This window comes from Falco cherrug, chromosome 13 (assembly GCF_023634085.1).
Source record: "Falco cherrug isolate bFalChe1 chromosome 13, bFalChe1.pri, whole genome shotgun sequence".
Lineage (NCBI taxonomy): Eukaryota > Metazoa > Chordata > Aves > Falconiformes > Falconidae > Falco > Falco cherrug.
In genome coordinates this window covers 10755943-10772271 of record NC_073709.1, presented here as the reverse complement: position 1 = coordinate 10772271, position 16329 = coordinate 10755943, and the positions used below count along the sequence as shown (strand labels likewise).

General features: G+C 41.8%; 2 protein-coding genes across 3 annotated transcripts; both read right to left on the bottom strand.

The window, feature by feature from the left end:
• Positions 1-1324: 1324 nt before the first annotated feature.
• Positions 1325-8333, bottom strand: OTOR (otoraplin). The gene is made up of 4 exons (XM_005445593.3): positions 5405-8333; positions 4804-4943; positions 4127-4237; positions 1325-1728 (listed from the first exon to the last, which is right to left on the bottom strand). Exons 1-4 carry the CDS (start codon positions 5526-5528, stop codon positions 1705-1707), a joined length of 399 nt encoding a protein of 132 aa, XP_005445650.1. The 5' UTR covers positions 5529-8333; the 3' UTR covers positions 1325-1704.
• Positions 8334-8488: 155 nt separating this feature from the next.
• SNRPB2 (small nuclear ribonucleoprotein polypeptide B2) lies at positions 8489-15888 on the bottom strand. Of its 2 annotated transcripts, none has more exons than XM_055725973.1 (7): positions 15839-15888; positions 15387-15473; positions 13467-13639; positions 11644-11784; positions 10741-10794; positions 9394-9482; positions 8489-8871 (listed from the first exon to the last, which is right to left on the bottom strand). In XM_055725973.1, the coding sequence occupies exons 2-7, from the start codon at positions 15448-15450 to the stop codon at positions 8712-8714; spliced, it is 681 nt and encodes a 226-aa protein (XP_055581948.1). In that variant the 5' UTR covers positions 15451-15473; positions 15839-15888; the 3' UTR covers positions 8489-8711. The 2 variants fall into 2 exon arrangements, with proteins under 2 accessions (XP_055581948.1, XP_055581947.1); XM_055725972.1 differs by lacking the exon at positions 15839-15888 and adding an exon at positions 15713-15832.
• Between the last annotated feature and the right edge of the window lie 441 nt (positions 15889-16329).

The window sequence follows — 16329 nt, the reverse complement described above, 5'->3', positions numbered from 1 at the left end:
TAAGGAAAAGCTCATATTTTCCAATGGCAAGTGCTAAACCTCACCTCACAATTTTTATTCATATCCACAGCCCAACTTAATGTTTTTTGTGTTGTTTGCAAACACCTACTGCTACACATACTATTCTGGTACTTGCAGCTTCTAATGGGTGCCCAGGTGTAGGGTACATTTCCACCAAGCAGCAGGCCTATTTAAAATGAATGCATGCAGTTGCAAACGCCTTGTCTTGCAAAGCTGTGCTGTGGGGCCCACCCAGCTAAAAAATTACACTTTGTTGGTTAAAAAGGAGCTGTTTGCTCATAGACAACCTTGACAGAGGTCTTTGACAAATGCAAGTACTGCTAGTCCTAAAACGTTCTGTCATTTGACCTTGCCAAATCATGAAATTTTACTCAAAGAACTCACTTTTTGAGGCCTGACAGTGCAGAGGCTGAATACCACCACTGCTTTCAGCCACAGGCATGTTTAATGTTGAGTGACACGGCCTCGCACTCAGGGGTGAATGCTTAGCCCAATGGCTTCTCAGGCGTCCCCTGTCCTGGATGGAGGCAGCAGCCGGCCAGCAGAGCGGGCCATCCACCACCCTCAAAGCCATGATGCCTCAGGGTGGCTCTGCCCCCTCAGGCAGCCCCCTCTCCCGCCAGGCCCGCGGGCAGGGGCGCGGGGCACGGGACACCCGACGCCCCCGGGCTGCCGCGCGGGCGGGCCCTCCTTCCCGCCCTACTGAAAGGCTCTGCCCGCTGAGGGGCGGGGCGCGCTCCGAGGGCAGGCGAGGCCCCACTTGCTGTTGGGCCGCCACAAGATGGCACTCGCAGATGCAGTCAGACCTTAGTGCCTGAGGCGGAGTACTCTTTATTCTGTGGCCTTGGAAAAGCGCTGGTTTATGAAAAATTAAATCTGCTAATTCTTTCCATCAGTGAGGCTCCCCACGACATCGTAAGCATCCCAGTACTGGCAGCCCGACCGTTCGAGCCAGAGAGGGATCAGCAGGGTACCTCCGCCAACTCTTGTACTTCGAACTCAGCAGCGGCTGACAGTGCTCTCTGTTCCACAGCTCTCTGTTCCAGGGCTCAGGGGAAGCAACGGGGGACAGGGCTGCCTCCGAGCTGGGGGTGGCTCAGCCCAGGTGCTATCCCCCCGCCTTACCCCATCCTCCTGTTTCAGTGTGTGGCTCTGCGCCATGGTTTCGGCTTGAGTATACCATACTAGCACACACATAGCAGGTGAGATACTCTTCAACACACAGCTAAAGCCCGAATTTAGTTACTGATGCTTTCTCAGTCATCGGATAGCTCTTGCAACAAAAATTACTTATTCCAGCAAGTCCAAGAAAGATATTTTTAATATCTAATGCATGGTGTAAAATTATGGCAGGAAAATGCAGGTCAAGATGGAACATATAATCCCATACATAGCATATTTATACTACACAATTACAGCAATTCAAAGGCTATTAGATTTATTAACAAGCAACAAAGTATCCGCAGGTAAAAAAAACCTCCTAAAGAACAAATCCTCTGTGGGACTATTTCCCTCATCCAAAATCACTCCCCTTAAAAAGAAAACTTTCTTGTGTTAAAGAAGAATGTTTGTGAAACCAGTAATCCATTATAGGAAGGGCTGTGTATTCAGGGCAGGCATCTAGGCTTCCTCATGTCAGTTCTCCCTGCTAGCAGCTGAGAGATTACCTGACCACTTTCAGCACTATTCACAGAAGAAATCAATGTCCTGAAAAAGAGAGTTAAAAGGAAAGATGTTTTGAGATTATTGAAGGATTAATGTTCCTTTATCATCCCCCCAAAAGGTACATGAGTAGACACAAACACAGAATACACTATAATATACTCAAAGCATTCGGGAAAAGATAAAGGTCTTTTGTCCTTTGACTCCTCTTTTGGGATGATTTGTTCTTGCCATAAATTTTTAGAGTCAATTAGGCCTTCTCTCTGCATTTCAAATTATTCCTTTTTCTCTCTTCTTTTGTATTCCCACATCCACACCTGGATTTATCAGTCATATGTAACCCTTTATCCTTAAAAACACTTCCTAATCACACATGAAAAGGATGCCTTAGACTGAGGATATGCGATACACTTGCTACAGAGAAATGTGACTAGAAAATTAACACTAGCATTTTGCTTGAAAACTTCCATCATGGGACAGACTTCCACAGCATATTGCTTTCATCTAACTTCCTGCTATTATCTTATATGGCTATGTATAGCTCTATTCTGCTACAGGGAATTATCACAATGTGGTGCTCAAACTGTACGACATTTACATTAGACCAGTGTATCACATATAGCTGTCCACTGGAAGCAAAAGACAGGGAACTGTTTCAGAACAGATGCTTACTGGTAATGAAAGTACTCTCATCTTAGCCAGCAAATGGCCAATTTTAAGTTATCGAGGGAAGGCAGGCAATCCAACACTGCTTTGTCGTACACACAGTCTATTGTGTTGAGTCTATTGTATTCAATGTGATTCAATGGTTCAGAAGCAGCAGCACGGAGAAAAAAATATCTAAGATTTATTGCTTAAACAGCAACCAACAGGCATGGATTACCTAGTGCTGCACAAAAGGATGCTGAGAGAAGCATACAGGCAGAAACGTTTATTAGCAGGGCTCTGTAGCTAATGGCATATATTGATTCCAACAGCAAAAGTTACTTTTTGGGGAAAAAAAATAAAACAAAAGGAAGGTCAGAGTCACAGAGACCCCCAGGCTAACACCCTCTTTCAGGCTTCTCTCCAGCACAGCAGCTGCTACCACCACCACTTTTCCCCATCAGTCACACTTGCAATATACAGCTGAGAGAGCAGCAGAACAAGGAAAAGAACGTATCTGGATCACCCTTCGTTTTCATTGCAAAGTTTCTGCATAGCAAGAATGCAAATTAAGGGTAAAACAACATGAAAGCCTGTGTCAGTAGTTTTGTGAATGAAAATTTTTCATTGAAGTTCCGCACTGCAGCCTGACAATGGTCCATTCTGGACCCCAAGTCAGCCTACCAGCTAAGCCATAGCTTTACCCTACCTCTGCTTCCAGTTCAGCTTGCCATACAGCAGGCTGACTGTCATATTGTTGAGAAAAAAAGCTTAGAAACACACTTTAGTCATTCTTTCATGTTCTGTGACTAATTGCTGCAGTGCTCCTGGGCCAAATTCAGAATTAACCTAATGTAGTGTCAAGAGAAGCAATCACTTACCAGAGATTCACATTTCCTCAAATAAAGCTTGTCTGACACATTATAATGCAAATCCTAGCAACTGATAACAGGAACCAAAATTCTTCCTTTCACTTATTTCCTCTGTGTTAATGAAACCCATTTTATAATCTGGACCTAGGATGAAAGACTCCAGATAAGACTAATCTTATTTTGCTATATGCTTCAAAACAGCATATAGCTGAATATTCAGTATCGATGAAGGTAATTACTGTAAACCTACCAGTCAATTTGTTTCTAAGCATGGACATAAGCTACCAGTGTTAGTTGTAAGCTAAATCATACCAGTCTCTGAGAAAAGACCCTCCTCTTCCAATCCTCTGTGAAGTGTTTCCAATCTTTAGTAAAATTATGAACTGTCTGGTGTATGAGACACTCTGTACCTAGTAAAGGGACAATCCTCCTTTCAGAAATACACCTACTTACTCACAGAACACTAACATGTTTCCAAAAGCTTTTTGACATACCAATAACTTTGTTTTGAGAAAGCAAGCATACTTTCAGTAAATCAGAAGTTCTGTATGACAGTGTGCATATATACATACAATTAATAGAAAGCACCCTTGTACGTTACTGAAGTATGTGGCACAATATCCAGACTCTAAGAAAGAAAGCTTTAGGTAAAATTTACATGGCCTTGAAGGAATACTACTCAAAACAATAGGAACTCTAATAGAAGCAAGCCCTTAATGCAGTATTTGTAATGTCTGCAATATCAGAGCTTATGTTAGGGATTTTATTGATGCTATTTGCCTGTATAAAGGCCCAAAGATTGGATCCCTAAGCATCTGTGATACTCTACAATCAACTGCCACAATTATGATTTGTTTTTACAGCAAATTAGCATTACACAGCCAAGTATAATTATGTAGCCAGCTGGGCTTTTGCAAATTCCTTACCGTTGTAGGAACGGTCTTATTTGCTTCTTGATAGACATGTTGTTCTGAGACTAAACTGCTAGGGAAATAACCAACTGTCCCCATATGGTCTTCATACTGTTCTCCATAAACCTTCAAGCAAGGAGATGTATAATTAGGTGCCTTAAAACAGTCCTCTTCTGGTTTGAGCTAGTTCATGATTTAGTCAAAGGCAGTTACTAATAGTGTTTCTTGCTCTCATTTTAGATTTCCTAGTTTCCAATTAGCTGGCACATGAAACAAACCATTTACAAAAGTTCTGATAGAGGCATATATTTGTTGGAGTAAATTAATACTACTTAAGAGTTTATCTGGAATTTTTAAATAAATGCAGCTAATATTTGTCTTTGCTTCCCTTAAATTTAAGAGTTTTATGATTAACTGTGATAAAATCTTTTTCCTCCATCAGCAAAAAGCCGCAGAAAAGAACTGTTGAGCTCTTCTGTTAAGGTTCAGTTCATAACTACCATATAGATATTTCATTCAAAAAATATTAAAACCTTCAAGACTCCTCAATCAGTTTAAGTTTAAACATCTGTCTTGAAAACTAAGTTGTTGCTTTAAAATCCACAATAGCTCAGCATTAACATCCATTTCTTGACAGAAATGTGTGTTAATCTACTTCTGGTTTGCTCATATACACAAGTATCTTCTCTTACACTTCCAGCCCAGAATTCTCCAGAGTCTTTTTCTTTCACTAGTTTTGAGTAAACATAAATCAACTGCCCTTTTTTAATATTAATGAATCTGCAGTCTGGAGCGTTATAATCCTCTTCTGCTCTGGCAAGGGAAATGGTGTCTAGAAAAAAAACATGAGATGGACAAATTGAAATACATACTTTTAGAGAGAGAAACATAAATACGTGTATGCTGGTATGCACACGCATAAAACTATTCCTACAAATAAAAGTAGGTTATCCTGAAATCAATAGTCTTCAAGATTTTTTTCTGCTCAGTTTTGTGTTCTTCAGTAAGCAAAGTAACAGCTTAAGAATGTGCCATTTCATCACAGTGGAATCTACAATCCTCCTCTATACACTTACCGTTACTTGAGTGAATAATGTCCTTTAGAAAACCCTTTTTGCAGTAAAAGTGCATGTGCCATTCCACACAAACCCTCCCACTCTGCTTTTACAGTTGAGAACCCAATGCAAATATAATAGACCTAAATAAACAAAATAGTTTTCCCTTGCACTACTGCATGCAAACTCATCATTTTTGAGGCTATTTTGTCCTCAAAATTAATGCAAAATTACTTACAGACACAGTTGTCATCAGCACACAGCTTATTGTTGGCAAGCTTGTCCATAAAAATTCCAGTTACAAGATGACACATTAATCCAAAACACAAAAGTAAAACCACCCAATGAACACGTTGTGTCATTTTTCTTTGCTGCAGCACTTGCGGAATGTGCTGGGTCCAGTGATCTCCGTCTTTTATGGAAGCGGCAGGCACCTGGACAAACACACCACGCCAATGGGAAGGGGTCAGAGCAACATTCCACCCTACCAGAGGAGCCGCAGGCGGGAGGAAGACCTCAGGGTCCACTCATGAAGCTGAATCCCCTCCCAAGGCCATTCTGCATTAACATTTCAATCAGCAACTGTATTATTTTAACATTTTAAGCCTTCCTGTAGTTGTCCATTGTCTTAATCTTACCTTAATCAAAGCAAAGTTTGAGAGTGAAAATTAAGCCAATCCCTGGTAAGCGCTAAAGGAAATTACATGCTTGCAAATCCTAAAGTTTTTCATTTTCATAAATACTCACTGACAAGCATAATCTTCAGTGGACTGTAAACCCTCAGTGGCACAGATTCCCCTGTTAAGGTTTACAGAACCTACTAGGACCCTAACAGGTGGATGCAAATGTAAACAAACTATTAGGGAGTTGAAAAAGAGTAAAAAAACCCCCACAAGTCAGCAGTTTAAATCTGAAAACTATGAGTTCAAGCACCACATACTTGTGTAGGCAAGATCCCTTCCACAGGGAGACACAGTCGAGAGCAAAACACGCAGGTTGCCAGGATGGCAATCATTTCACTTTTATTTATATAGCTGAGCTCAGTTGAGATTGCACATACAAGATGCTGAACAACATACGATGACACAGGCTGACTTAAAAGGTCTTCTTTAGGTCTTGGAGAGGACATCTAGAATTCATCTAACTTCCCAAAAACTTGTCCTAGCACACAGGAGGCAAGACTTCTAGAGAGTATTTTAATAGATGCACACACGCACAAAAGGAACAACCACTGGAGTTGCTGTGCTGTAAGCAATTTGCATCACAGCTGTCAGGCTACAGAATGCTGGTCTGGATCAATCCTTACAAGTGACCAAGAGCAAGTTTGGAAATTCCCCAAACAGTGCTCCAGAGAGACGGTGCCTCCGGATTCACAAGGAGGCCTGAAGAGTTGCTGGCTCTCCCAGCTTTGAGTCCACAAGCAGAACAGAGGAAGCCGCCATCAAAAATCCCACACTTTCACAGAAAGCATATCTTGCAATTTCTAGCACGACCTTCCTGTTACGCAGCTAACTTCACCACATTATCCTCTCATCTTCCAGCCCATTATTCCTTCTGCCAACTTCCCGCACACAGCACCTAACTTCCTTGGCAGATAGCTCCACACAAACCCTTCCAAGCAAATCAAGGTTAAGAGTGGTTGTATGCAATGGCAGTCTCACATACAGAGACTAGTGGGATGCGAAGACAGCATAATCAATACCAATAAAATTATGACTGCAGAAGGAAATACATAAGGCTCATGATTGAATACTAAAGCCATTTTTGCTACTTTACAGGCACATTGAAATGATTTTCACTTGCAAGTATTAGAGTATTTGTAAAATCACACACACAAAAAATATCACTGGAGAGAGTGAAAAAATACGTGTATGGAGATAAGACAGTAATGGAGATGACTGTGGAATGCACATTATCTTGCAATATACTCTGGGAGCAGATGAAATTTCAAATTTTCAGGTATTGTGCAAAAAAGGTGGTTTATGTAGCTGGTTTTACACTTACAGATAACATAGCACTTGCTCAGAAATTGAGTGAACATGTCAGAACTACAGAGTATGCTGAGATTTTATAAAAAGCAATCATGTTTCCCTGAAGCTGCAGCACTCTGGATAGTTTTAAGTCAGATTTCAACTGCTTCAGAACACAAGTTAGGGCAGACACTCTGCAGCTACAGCCAAGGCCACACAACACAGGAAAGGACTGCACCAAGCCACAGTAACAGAGGAAAGGTCGGTCTCTGGCATCCTTCCTCCTGCCTCCATTGTTACAATGCAAAACATCTTCCTTGTAGTTTCTTGCCTAAACATCACCTACTTTAATACTTGCCTGAACTACTTCTAAAGGAAACCATGCTAACTTTATCCCATTGCTTCTTTGTCTGAAAGGGTAATTACCGGCCTCACAGAGAAAGTGTTCAAGAAGCAAGGTATGGTGCAACATCCATGACAAGCACTGTGCAACTGCTTCCTCTCAAACATTAATCTTCAAGGCTCCGACTGCAATCCTAGCCAACACCATGTAACAGCTACTCCAAGATTCACCAAAAATAGTCCTTCATTATTCTCTTAACCTAAAATATCTTTCTGGGTCTTCCATCATCTGAACAAAACACTTCAGCTTTTGAAGTGACTTTTGCACCCAATTGTTTCTAACAGTTACAAGTTGTACATCTGATTACTTCACTGCATTGTGTATCTCATGTAACACAGGACCTGTAAAGGTTTTTGACAAATGGAAAAAAACACAAAACCAAAACCTCAACAAACCCAGATGCATCAGGACATGTATTTTGGAAAAACCTGCCTAAAAACGGACCATCAGGCTCACCTGTATTGTCTTCATAAAGAGCCAGAAAGCTCTTCCTAAACCATTTATAAAGTCACTGGTAGTAGGGCTGGAAAGAGCAGAAGAGAAGACAACAGATAAACTTCTATGATTCTTCTGCAAACCTGCTTCTACTACCAGCCATCATTATAAAGAAAAAAACCAAGTTGAACAACAGTGCTGTCAAACCAACCAATTTCCCGTACCTGAAAAAACCACAACCACTAATGATAAATTGTTTTTCTTAAGTGACAAAATTATTCTTACTGAAAAGCAGCTGTCCCCCTGATAATGAGGCTGAAGATTGAGTGTTTATTCTGAATATGCTGGTATCTAGTATTCCTGCTCACGCTTTTTGCTCTGGAAAGACAGCTGTTTTTCCAGCACTCACTTCTGAGAAATGAGTGTCACCTTAAAAGTAGTTAAACCAATACAGTGAATAAACCCTGCAAGCCTAACGGATCAACAATAAGAAAGATTCAAGGAAAAACATGGCTTGAAAACAGCATCAACTGAATTTATTTTATAAAAATTAGTATTTCAACACAAAAGTTTACTATCCAGTAGATCCACGGAAATCCTACATGTGTCCTGGCCATTGCGGCAATTTTACTCAAGTTTTAGGTTTTCTGCAGAAAACGGCACACATGCTAGCTGATCAAAGTATCATTGTATTACAAAAACAACTATCAACAGAACTCCTTTATAGAAGCATCCGGTTATTTCTTTGCATAAGTGATTTTCATGGCATGAGATGGAGTAATCTTGAATCCTTGGAGAGCATCTCGAGCAGCTCCTGCTTGATTCTCATTTTCAAACTCCACAAATGCAATGTCGTGGCGCCCAGGCACTAAGCGTACTTCTTTGAATCCAGGAAACCTTTAAAATAAGGTGAAAAGAGTCATATAGTATTTCCTAGTTTGATAATATCTCTCTCTTCAGTAGCCGTAAGACTTTATGATAAGCATCTACTAATATAATAGTTACTACTAATGAAAGATTTAAATTGAAGGGTTTTATATGCCCTGTCCTTAGAACCATGGCTCAACTAAGGATCATTACACAGAAGTAATTTAATCAGTCTTGTGCACATGCAGAAGCAACTAAAACTAGTTTTAAAACTGCTCCTGCTGTCATAAAGTCTTTAACATTACAGTCACCATCTTAAATCCCAGGCAGACTGGTGATAGATAACACAATCAAAACCAGCTATGAAAAATATCGTATTTCCTTTCTGAACCAAGTAATCAGAACTGACATCTGCAATCTTGGCAGCAAGACAAAAAAAAATTAAATACCTTCAGAAGAAGCTCCTATTTCTAAAAAGTAAGCTTGCCAACTGAGGAAAAGCATACAGGTAACAGAAGAATTCAAAGGACAGGTCCTTTATTCAAAACTTACTGATTGAATAACATGGACAGCATCATCTCATTTGTTTCCTCAGGCAAGTTATTAAGGAAAAGGATATAGTTTGGTGGGTTATCAGGCACCTGCAACAACAAGAGATCAAAGCTCAGAAGATTATACACACCTGTCTGTTCCTCTGCGTCTGTCTGCATGATTATTTGAACCATGACTTGCATATCCTTAGTTTTGCTCATAACACCGCTAGCTGGACTTCAGCGTAACTTCATGCAATATGCAGAGCCCCTTGTCTCTTTTACAAGGATATATGAATTTGGAGAGGCTCTTATTTCCACAAAAATCACAGTAACGTATTGTTATAGATGTCATATTTAAAGTCCGCAACTCAGCAGCTGATACTGCAGTACTCTCAGCACTGCCAGGGTGGGACCCAGGTGCCTGAGTGCTTGCTGCAGTGCTGTCCAAGACACCTAAAAAGAAATCGGACACCACATCTTCAAACACCCTCATAATGGTGCCAAGTAAGTTAATACCTCAGCAGAACAACTTCCTTCAGCTGATGGAACTATTCCAGGCAGTGCCATTAGAAAATAAACTTCTCAAGTTCAAACAAATACCTGGTGTTGTGCTTCAATGCAAACTGACATACACATATTGTGCCTTGTTGCAAATGATAACTGAAAGAATACCCAGACTGGGAGCAAGACATCCTGTGGATTACGATTGTAATTCTCAATGACAGTACTCAAGAAAGATGTAAGACAGGCAAAGACACTCTTCTATAGTATTTGCCCTCCTGCAAATTCTGGCTCTTCAGTACCTCCACTTCTAATACATGTGAACCATTCAGAAGGTCACTGAGCACGCAAGATGAATGAAGAGTAGGGAGTCATTGCTACATCTCTACACAATCCTTTGGAAAGTAAGACACTTATGAGAATAAAGAAGTGAGCAGAGGACCCCTGAACTCCTGAGAGAAAGCTGTTAGGCAGATATTCTGGCACCCTGTGTAGTCGTCCTTCTCCTTTTCTACTACTAGAACAAAACAAATTAAAGGGCATTTGTTAACAACGGTGGGAGAGGAAAGACTTCTGAACTGGTAATAAACACAGTCCAAATTTAAGAATAAAGTCAGATCTGTTAACAATACCGTTTTCCATACAGTAGGAAGAAACTGCAGATTTGCATTTCATATCAACCAGATAATAGTAAAAGTGGGATTTCTTTTGTTTTACTGTGATTTAGCTGTTAGACAATGTCTCACAGACCATAAAGGAAGCTGGATAATATATCCTCAAATTTCCATGTGTAAAAAAACATTATTCACAGCAAATCTTACTTTTAAACATTAGTGCTTTTAGTCACACAAAAAAGAAGCATTACCTGCTGATTCTGTGCTGCAGTCCCTGGGGCACTGGCTGAATTTTGTGTTGCTCCCTAGTAAGTACAAAATAGTTTTCTGTTAGAAATATCTAAGCACACATCACCATATTTCTGTACAACTCAAATTATGTTAAGGTTTTTTTAAGCTACAATCCAAAGAACATTTGTTGCTTAGGAGACACTTCCCACAGGGAAACATAAAGCACATTAATGTTGCTGAACTCCAAACCCAGGCACTCGAAGAAAAAACATCAGTAGTATCTGATGCTACTAATGGCCGAGTTGGCAGATACAGTAAATCACTGTTTCTCCACATTATAAAATTTAGTTTAATAGAAAGTAGGAAGTAGTTTTGAAAATGAAGGCCTAGACAGGACATACCTAATAGGAGAAAAATAGGTATGTCCTTTTCATCTAACTGTAGATGAATGACCTTCTTCCCATTTATCATTCTTCATTGCTTATAGAGCAAATAGGGCATTAAAATACTGAATAGAAAAGCTGGTTGAGCACTTCAAGCTGGCACTGAAGATAAGCACACATCCCTCCTCTTTTTTTTCATTTTTTTAAAAACAGGCTAGTTTTTACTTTGGTTTATTGTACCTTTGCCCTTTAATCTAAAATCTTTAACCTAAAATCTTCATTTTCATCTGGTAATATGGAAAAAAAAAAACCCAAAACCAACAACGCCCCCCCCAAACCCAAACAGCAAGGACTACATAATCAGCTCGCTCCCCTTCAACTTCTAGTGAGTGCTCAAGAGCATTAAATATCAATAGACCACAATTCAGGGAATTGAGAAGTACCAAAAGAAAATGCCTAAGTCCTAAAAAAAAAAAAATTAATTTAAAATAGCTTTTGTGTTTGTCTGTTTTTTTCTTTTTAAACAGAGAAGCAGTTTACCTGGATAACTTTTTTATTTGGTGCATTTGCTGACTGCTCCAGAGATTTGGCCTTCTTCTTTTCCTTCCTTTTCTCCTTATCAGCAAAAGTACCACGCATTTTAGAGATTATGTCGGAGTCTGTTTTTGCATACTGAATACGCTTTTTAAAGGGAAAAAAACCACCAAATCAGCACATTTTGCAGTTGGTAATACTGAACCTTTTACACCACTTTCGTTACCTGTGTTCTACTGTGCATTTACATATTTTTTTGCAGGAACTTCTTGTATTAAAAATGTTGTTATAAACTGCAGATATGCTTACAGACTATCTAAGTCTCATAATTAATTCTGAACACAACTACGGAACTCAAAAAAACCCCCAGCCACCTAAGATGGAAATTGCTAATTATAACTCATTGAAATCAGAACCCTATTCATCTAACAGCATCTTTTTAACAGTTGTTGAGGTAACATGTACAAAGCAATATAAGGAAATTTGACAAAACTGGCATTAGCTTCTATTAAAAAAAACTGAGAGTTTTTTAACCCCATTCTAAGGGGAGTTAAAATTTTAAGGTGATTTTCAGATCTCTGCAGAAGACTGAGTTCAGTAAAATTCAGACTTCTTAAATAGAAAGGCCCAAACCTGATTGCATAAGTTGTGTCAGCAGCACAACAGTATTGATTTTTCTGACAAGGGCCGCCCAATGCAGAAGTCAGGGGGGTGAGCAGATTCACCTATGTGTATAGAGGTGTGCAACAGTATATATGCACACAATCCTATCGCTTTTGCTGTCAGAGACTACCTCAGTACAAAACTACGCGGCAGCGGAAGACTTATTTTAAATGCTTTTCTTTAGGGCTTAAGAGTATGCATGCTGCAGGCAATACTCAAAGAAAGAAGTACACCTGAAAGCTTCTAAAGCCTTTATCTTTTTATTTCCTATTGAGTTTTACTGAGCACAAAACTCTTTAAGGGTACATGACAGAACCGAGCTTACATGATTCCTTTTTAAGGTTTTAATCAGAGAATCCGAAAGTGTTCATGGAAAAAGCTCATGGCCTCGCCACACAACTGTCTGATCTCCTTAGCGCTCAAAGCCATGAGCTGAAAGCCAGTATTAATACATCATCTATCACTGAAGTGAAATAGGCCATTTGCATCCAAGCAGGCAACAATGTGTCAATTATTGTACTATTCTGCATGTTATTGAGTACATTATTAAATCCCTTTCTATCAGCCAGCAGTGTCTTTGTTTCACTGAAGTTATACTGAAATTCAGTTACTTGGTTTGGTGACCCAATGCACACATAAGCAGAACTAGCCATCTATTTAAAAAACAAATCACTGGTCACACCTGTTGATTTCTAGAAAGTAAACCTGCAGAGATCTTCACCCTACTCATTGTTACCTCAAAAAGGAAGCCTCATATTCTAACTATTTATTAAAAATATAATAGTCATTAAGCTTACTCTAGATAAGCTTAACTCAAAGCGCCTAATTTCAGTAACATTACAGAATGAATTTAATCAGTTCAACAGAAGACATGGTGAGTAAAACACAAGTATTTAAGATCTTAAAAACTAATCCAGCATAGAAAAACATAAAGCCATCACTTAGGAGACCTAAATGCTAAGCTCAGCCTCTGTGTGTCTTAACTACAGTCTCTCGGGCATCCTTCTAGCTTGCATAAATACATATATTCATCAAGATGTGAGATCACTGCATAACAGCACAATTACAAGTGCACGTGATAACTAACTGACACAGTGCAAGTACCAAACCACTGTATTGTACTGTGGAAATTTTTTTTTCTTTAAAAAGCTAACAAAGTAACTTACCATTGGTTTCCCATAAAACGGAAAGCCTTGTAGTTGTCTCAAAGCATTGGTAGATGATCCAAGTTCTTTAAATATAACAAAAGCCTGTCCTCGCATCTTCATAGTCTTTAAAGCCACAATGTCGACCACATGACCAAACTGTGAGAATAACGCATACAGGGATCTCTTCAGTTCTGTTGACCATACACAAAGAATAGACCATAACAGATTATAGATTATATACATATAAAAGTATAATACTATGCACGCAAATGTCCACTTTACGGATGTCCTTCAGGAACAATGTTTTTTGCCAGCTTTAACTCTCACAGTGGTATCTTACATGAGCACGAGCTTATTTGCCCAGTTTTTGTAAGTTGGTGTCTAACGCTTGGTTTCACGTCGCAAGTATTCAGGTATTGAAAAGTGGTACCGCTGTCCAGTCTATCGTTGTAAGAGAATAACGATTACAGAAGGATATGTATACACGTTGGTTCATACACATGTATATCTATATACACACTCTTTAACACATTCAAGTACGAGGTATGACAATCATCAAAGACTGATCAGAAAATCAATACTGTGACACGCAATAGTAAAGAGGTACGATTTAAAGCAAGAACACAGCAAAATAGTTACTTGAAGGCTAATTTGGAAGTTTTGTTTGTAACTGTTTATTCAATTCTCACGCACGTAAATTTTTTTCATATTCTGGATCAGAGTGCATGTTTGTATGATCACACTGTACCTTACAGTGGCAACAGATTTATTTTCATTATTTAAAATCACCTCACTACATGCCAAATTAAACCTTAATCTTATCAAAATCAAGCTAAATAAATCCTCTGTATTGCATAACTATTTTAACTCTCAAATCTTACATTTGAAATATTTCAGCAGCGTAAGAGCAGTGCCTCTTGTTTACTGCTCTTAAGACCTGGCAATACCAGCCCACTGTCACTTTCTCCAGCTGCTCTTGACCAATCACAGCACTATGTATTTTTCCTTTTAAAGTTTTCTTATCAAAACACTTTCCTTAAAAATAACTTCAAAAACTATATTAAAGAAGAAAACACGTTTATAAGCTTTACAGGTAATCTGAAACCCTACATTTAAAAATCATAACCACACAATTTCATTATGGAGACTTAGTAGTTTAGAGGGCACAACATGCTACAAACAAAGCCCCAAGTTAAATTTATTCAGTAGAACCATCTTGATAAGTTAATAATTTCTCAGCAAAGCTGTTTATACTTTCAGATCTGTCTCTAAACCACCCTGAAGAAACATTTAAGTAGCTCTAGTATGATCCAGCCACTCAGTTCACAAATCATAACAAGTTACTGTGATGGCTTTAGATTACAAGCTAAGCACGAGTATAAAGTGGATGGCCCTATGCAGACATTGAATATGCCGCCAGAAAATGTTGGTTTGGGTTTTTCTAGCACACCTCAAGTAACTCTAAAACTCTACCTCTCTAGAGAGGGCTGCAATCCCAAGCAGGCCAGCTCACGCCATGCTTGCTGCTTTTGCACGGTGCTAAAGCAAAGGAGGAGCACGCAGATGTTCCACGTTTCAGCAAAAGGGGACAGCTGACCACCGAAACACGTGCCAACGGGCCTGTTAGCATCCATCGGATATTGTCTCTGGTCCTCTTGTTAGTTACTGACAAGCAAGGCGAACCTATGCGGTTAGCTACAGAACTACAGCAGAGAGGCAACAAGAAGCTTCCTTACAAACGAGGCCCCTGCCTTACAGAACGGCTTAAGCTTTGTGCCACGTTTACTGCCTTTCGCTGCTACTTCAGGACACGCAGCCGGGCGCTGGCGTGGCTCCCGCCCCCGCCCCGCGCGGCACTGCGGGAGCGCCCGGCGCCGTGCCGCAGCCAGCCCCGGTGCCACCGCCCGCGCCCCGGAGGCGGCCCGCAGGCACCCGTACCTTCCTTCTTAATCTTGTCGTTGATGTTGTTGATGTAGATGGTGTGGTTCGGCCTGATGTCCATCCTCCCGGCGGCTGCAGACCGGCCTGGGGGCAGAGCACACAAAGGAGCCGTTAGCGCGCTCCAGGCCCCCAGGAAGGGGAGCTGCTGCCCCGGGACCACCCTCCCCCCGGGCCCCCCGGCAGCGGCCCCGGGTCCACCCTCCCCCCGGCCCCCCCGGCAGCGCAGCACACGCCGGCCGGCGCCGCTCCCCGCGCCGCGAGGCCTGGGACAGGCCCCGGGGCTGCCCGCCGTCCCGCAGGCCGCACGCCCGTCCCGCTCCTACCCTCCCCACACGGGCGGGCCCCAAGGCCGGCGGTTCGGACACTGCCCGGAGGCGGCCTCGAGGCAGCCCGCCACCTCGCCGCCCTGCCGGGCCCGAGCCCCAGCCCCACGCCGCCGCCTGGCTCACCTCCTCCCGCCGAGACAGCGGCTGCCCGCCCCGGGCGCGCAGGCAGCACAGCCGCTCCCGCAGCAATCGATGTGCCGAGCGCCAGCGCTCCGATGGCGAGCCGCGCCTGCGCAGTGCCGCCCGCCGCGGGGCCGCGCCGCTACCGCGGTGCTGGTGGGGCTGCTCTCGGTCTGCTGCGGGTGCTGGTGTGTGCTCGTACACTACAGGCGGCGCCGTAAAAGGGCTAAACGAGTCATAAAGGCGCTCGTCAAGCAGCCCGGTTTAAGTGATACGGGTTAGCAAGCCGTGTCCGTCGTTTGTTCCTGGCTCTCACCTCAGAGGCAGAGGAACGTGCAGGCAGGCCTAGTCCCCCGGCGGGCCCCCCTGCCCGCCCCGCCGCCCGGGTGAGGCGCACGGAAGAGTTCGGGGAGCACGGGCTCAGCCCCGGAGCCAGAGCGGTGGTAGTCGGGGCTCTGGAAACCGCAGCCGGGCCTGGAACTGACCGAGCCGGG

What these genes read in the sequence shown, in the direction of transcription:
- OTOR (XM_005445593.3), bottom strand. Translation starts at nt 5,528, where the DNA reads ATGACACAACGTGTTCATTGGGTGGTTTTACTTTTGTGTTTTGGATTA. An exon ending in GAGAATTCTGGGCTGGAAGT is followed by an intron (nt 4,238 to 4,803) that starts GTAAGAGAAGAT and finishes CCTTGCTTGAAG; the next exon opens with GTTTATGGAGAACAGTATGA. An exon ending in ATAAGACCGTTCCTACAACG is followed by an intron (nt 1,729 to 4,126) that starts GTAAGGAATTTG and finishes TCTCTTTTTCAG; the next exon opens with GACATTGATTTCTTCTGTGA.
- SNRPB2 (XM_055725973.1), bottom strand. Translation starts at nt 15,450, where the DNA reads ATGGACATCAGGCCGAACCACACCATCTACATCAACAACATCAACGAC. An exon ending in CGTTTTATGGGAAACCAATG is followed by an intron (nt 11,785 to 13,466) that starts GTAAGTTACTTT and finishes CCCTTTAAAAAG; the next exon opens with CGTATTCAGTATGCAAAAAC. An exon ending in CTGTCCATGTTATTCAATCA is followed by an intron (nt 8,872 to 9,393) that starts GTAAGTTTTGAA and finishes CTTATTTTAAAG; the next exon opens with GTTTCCTGGATTCAAAGAAG.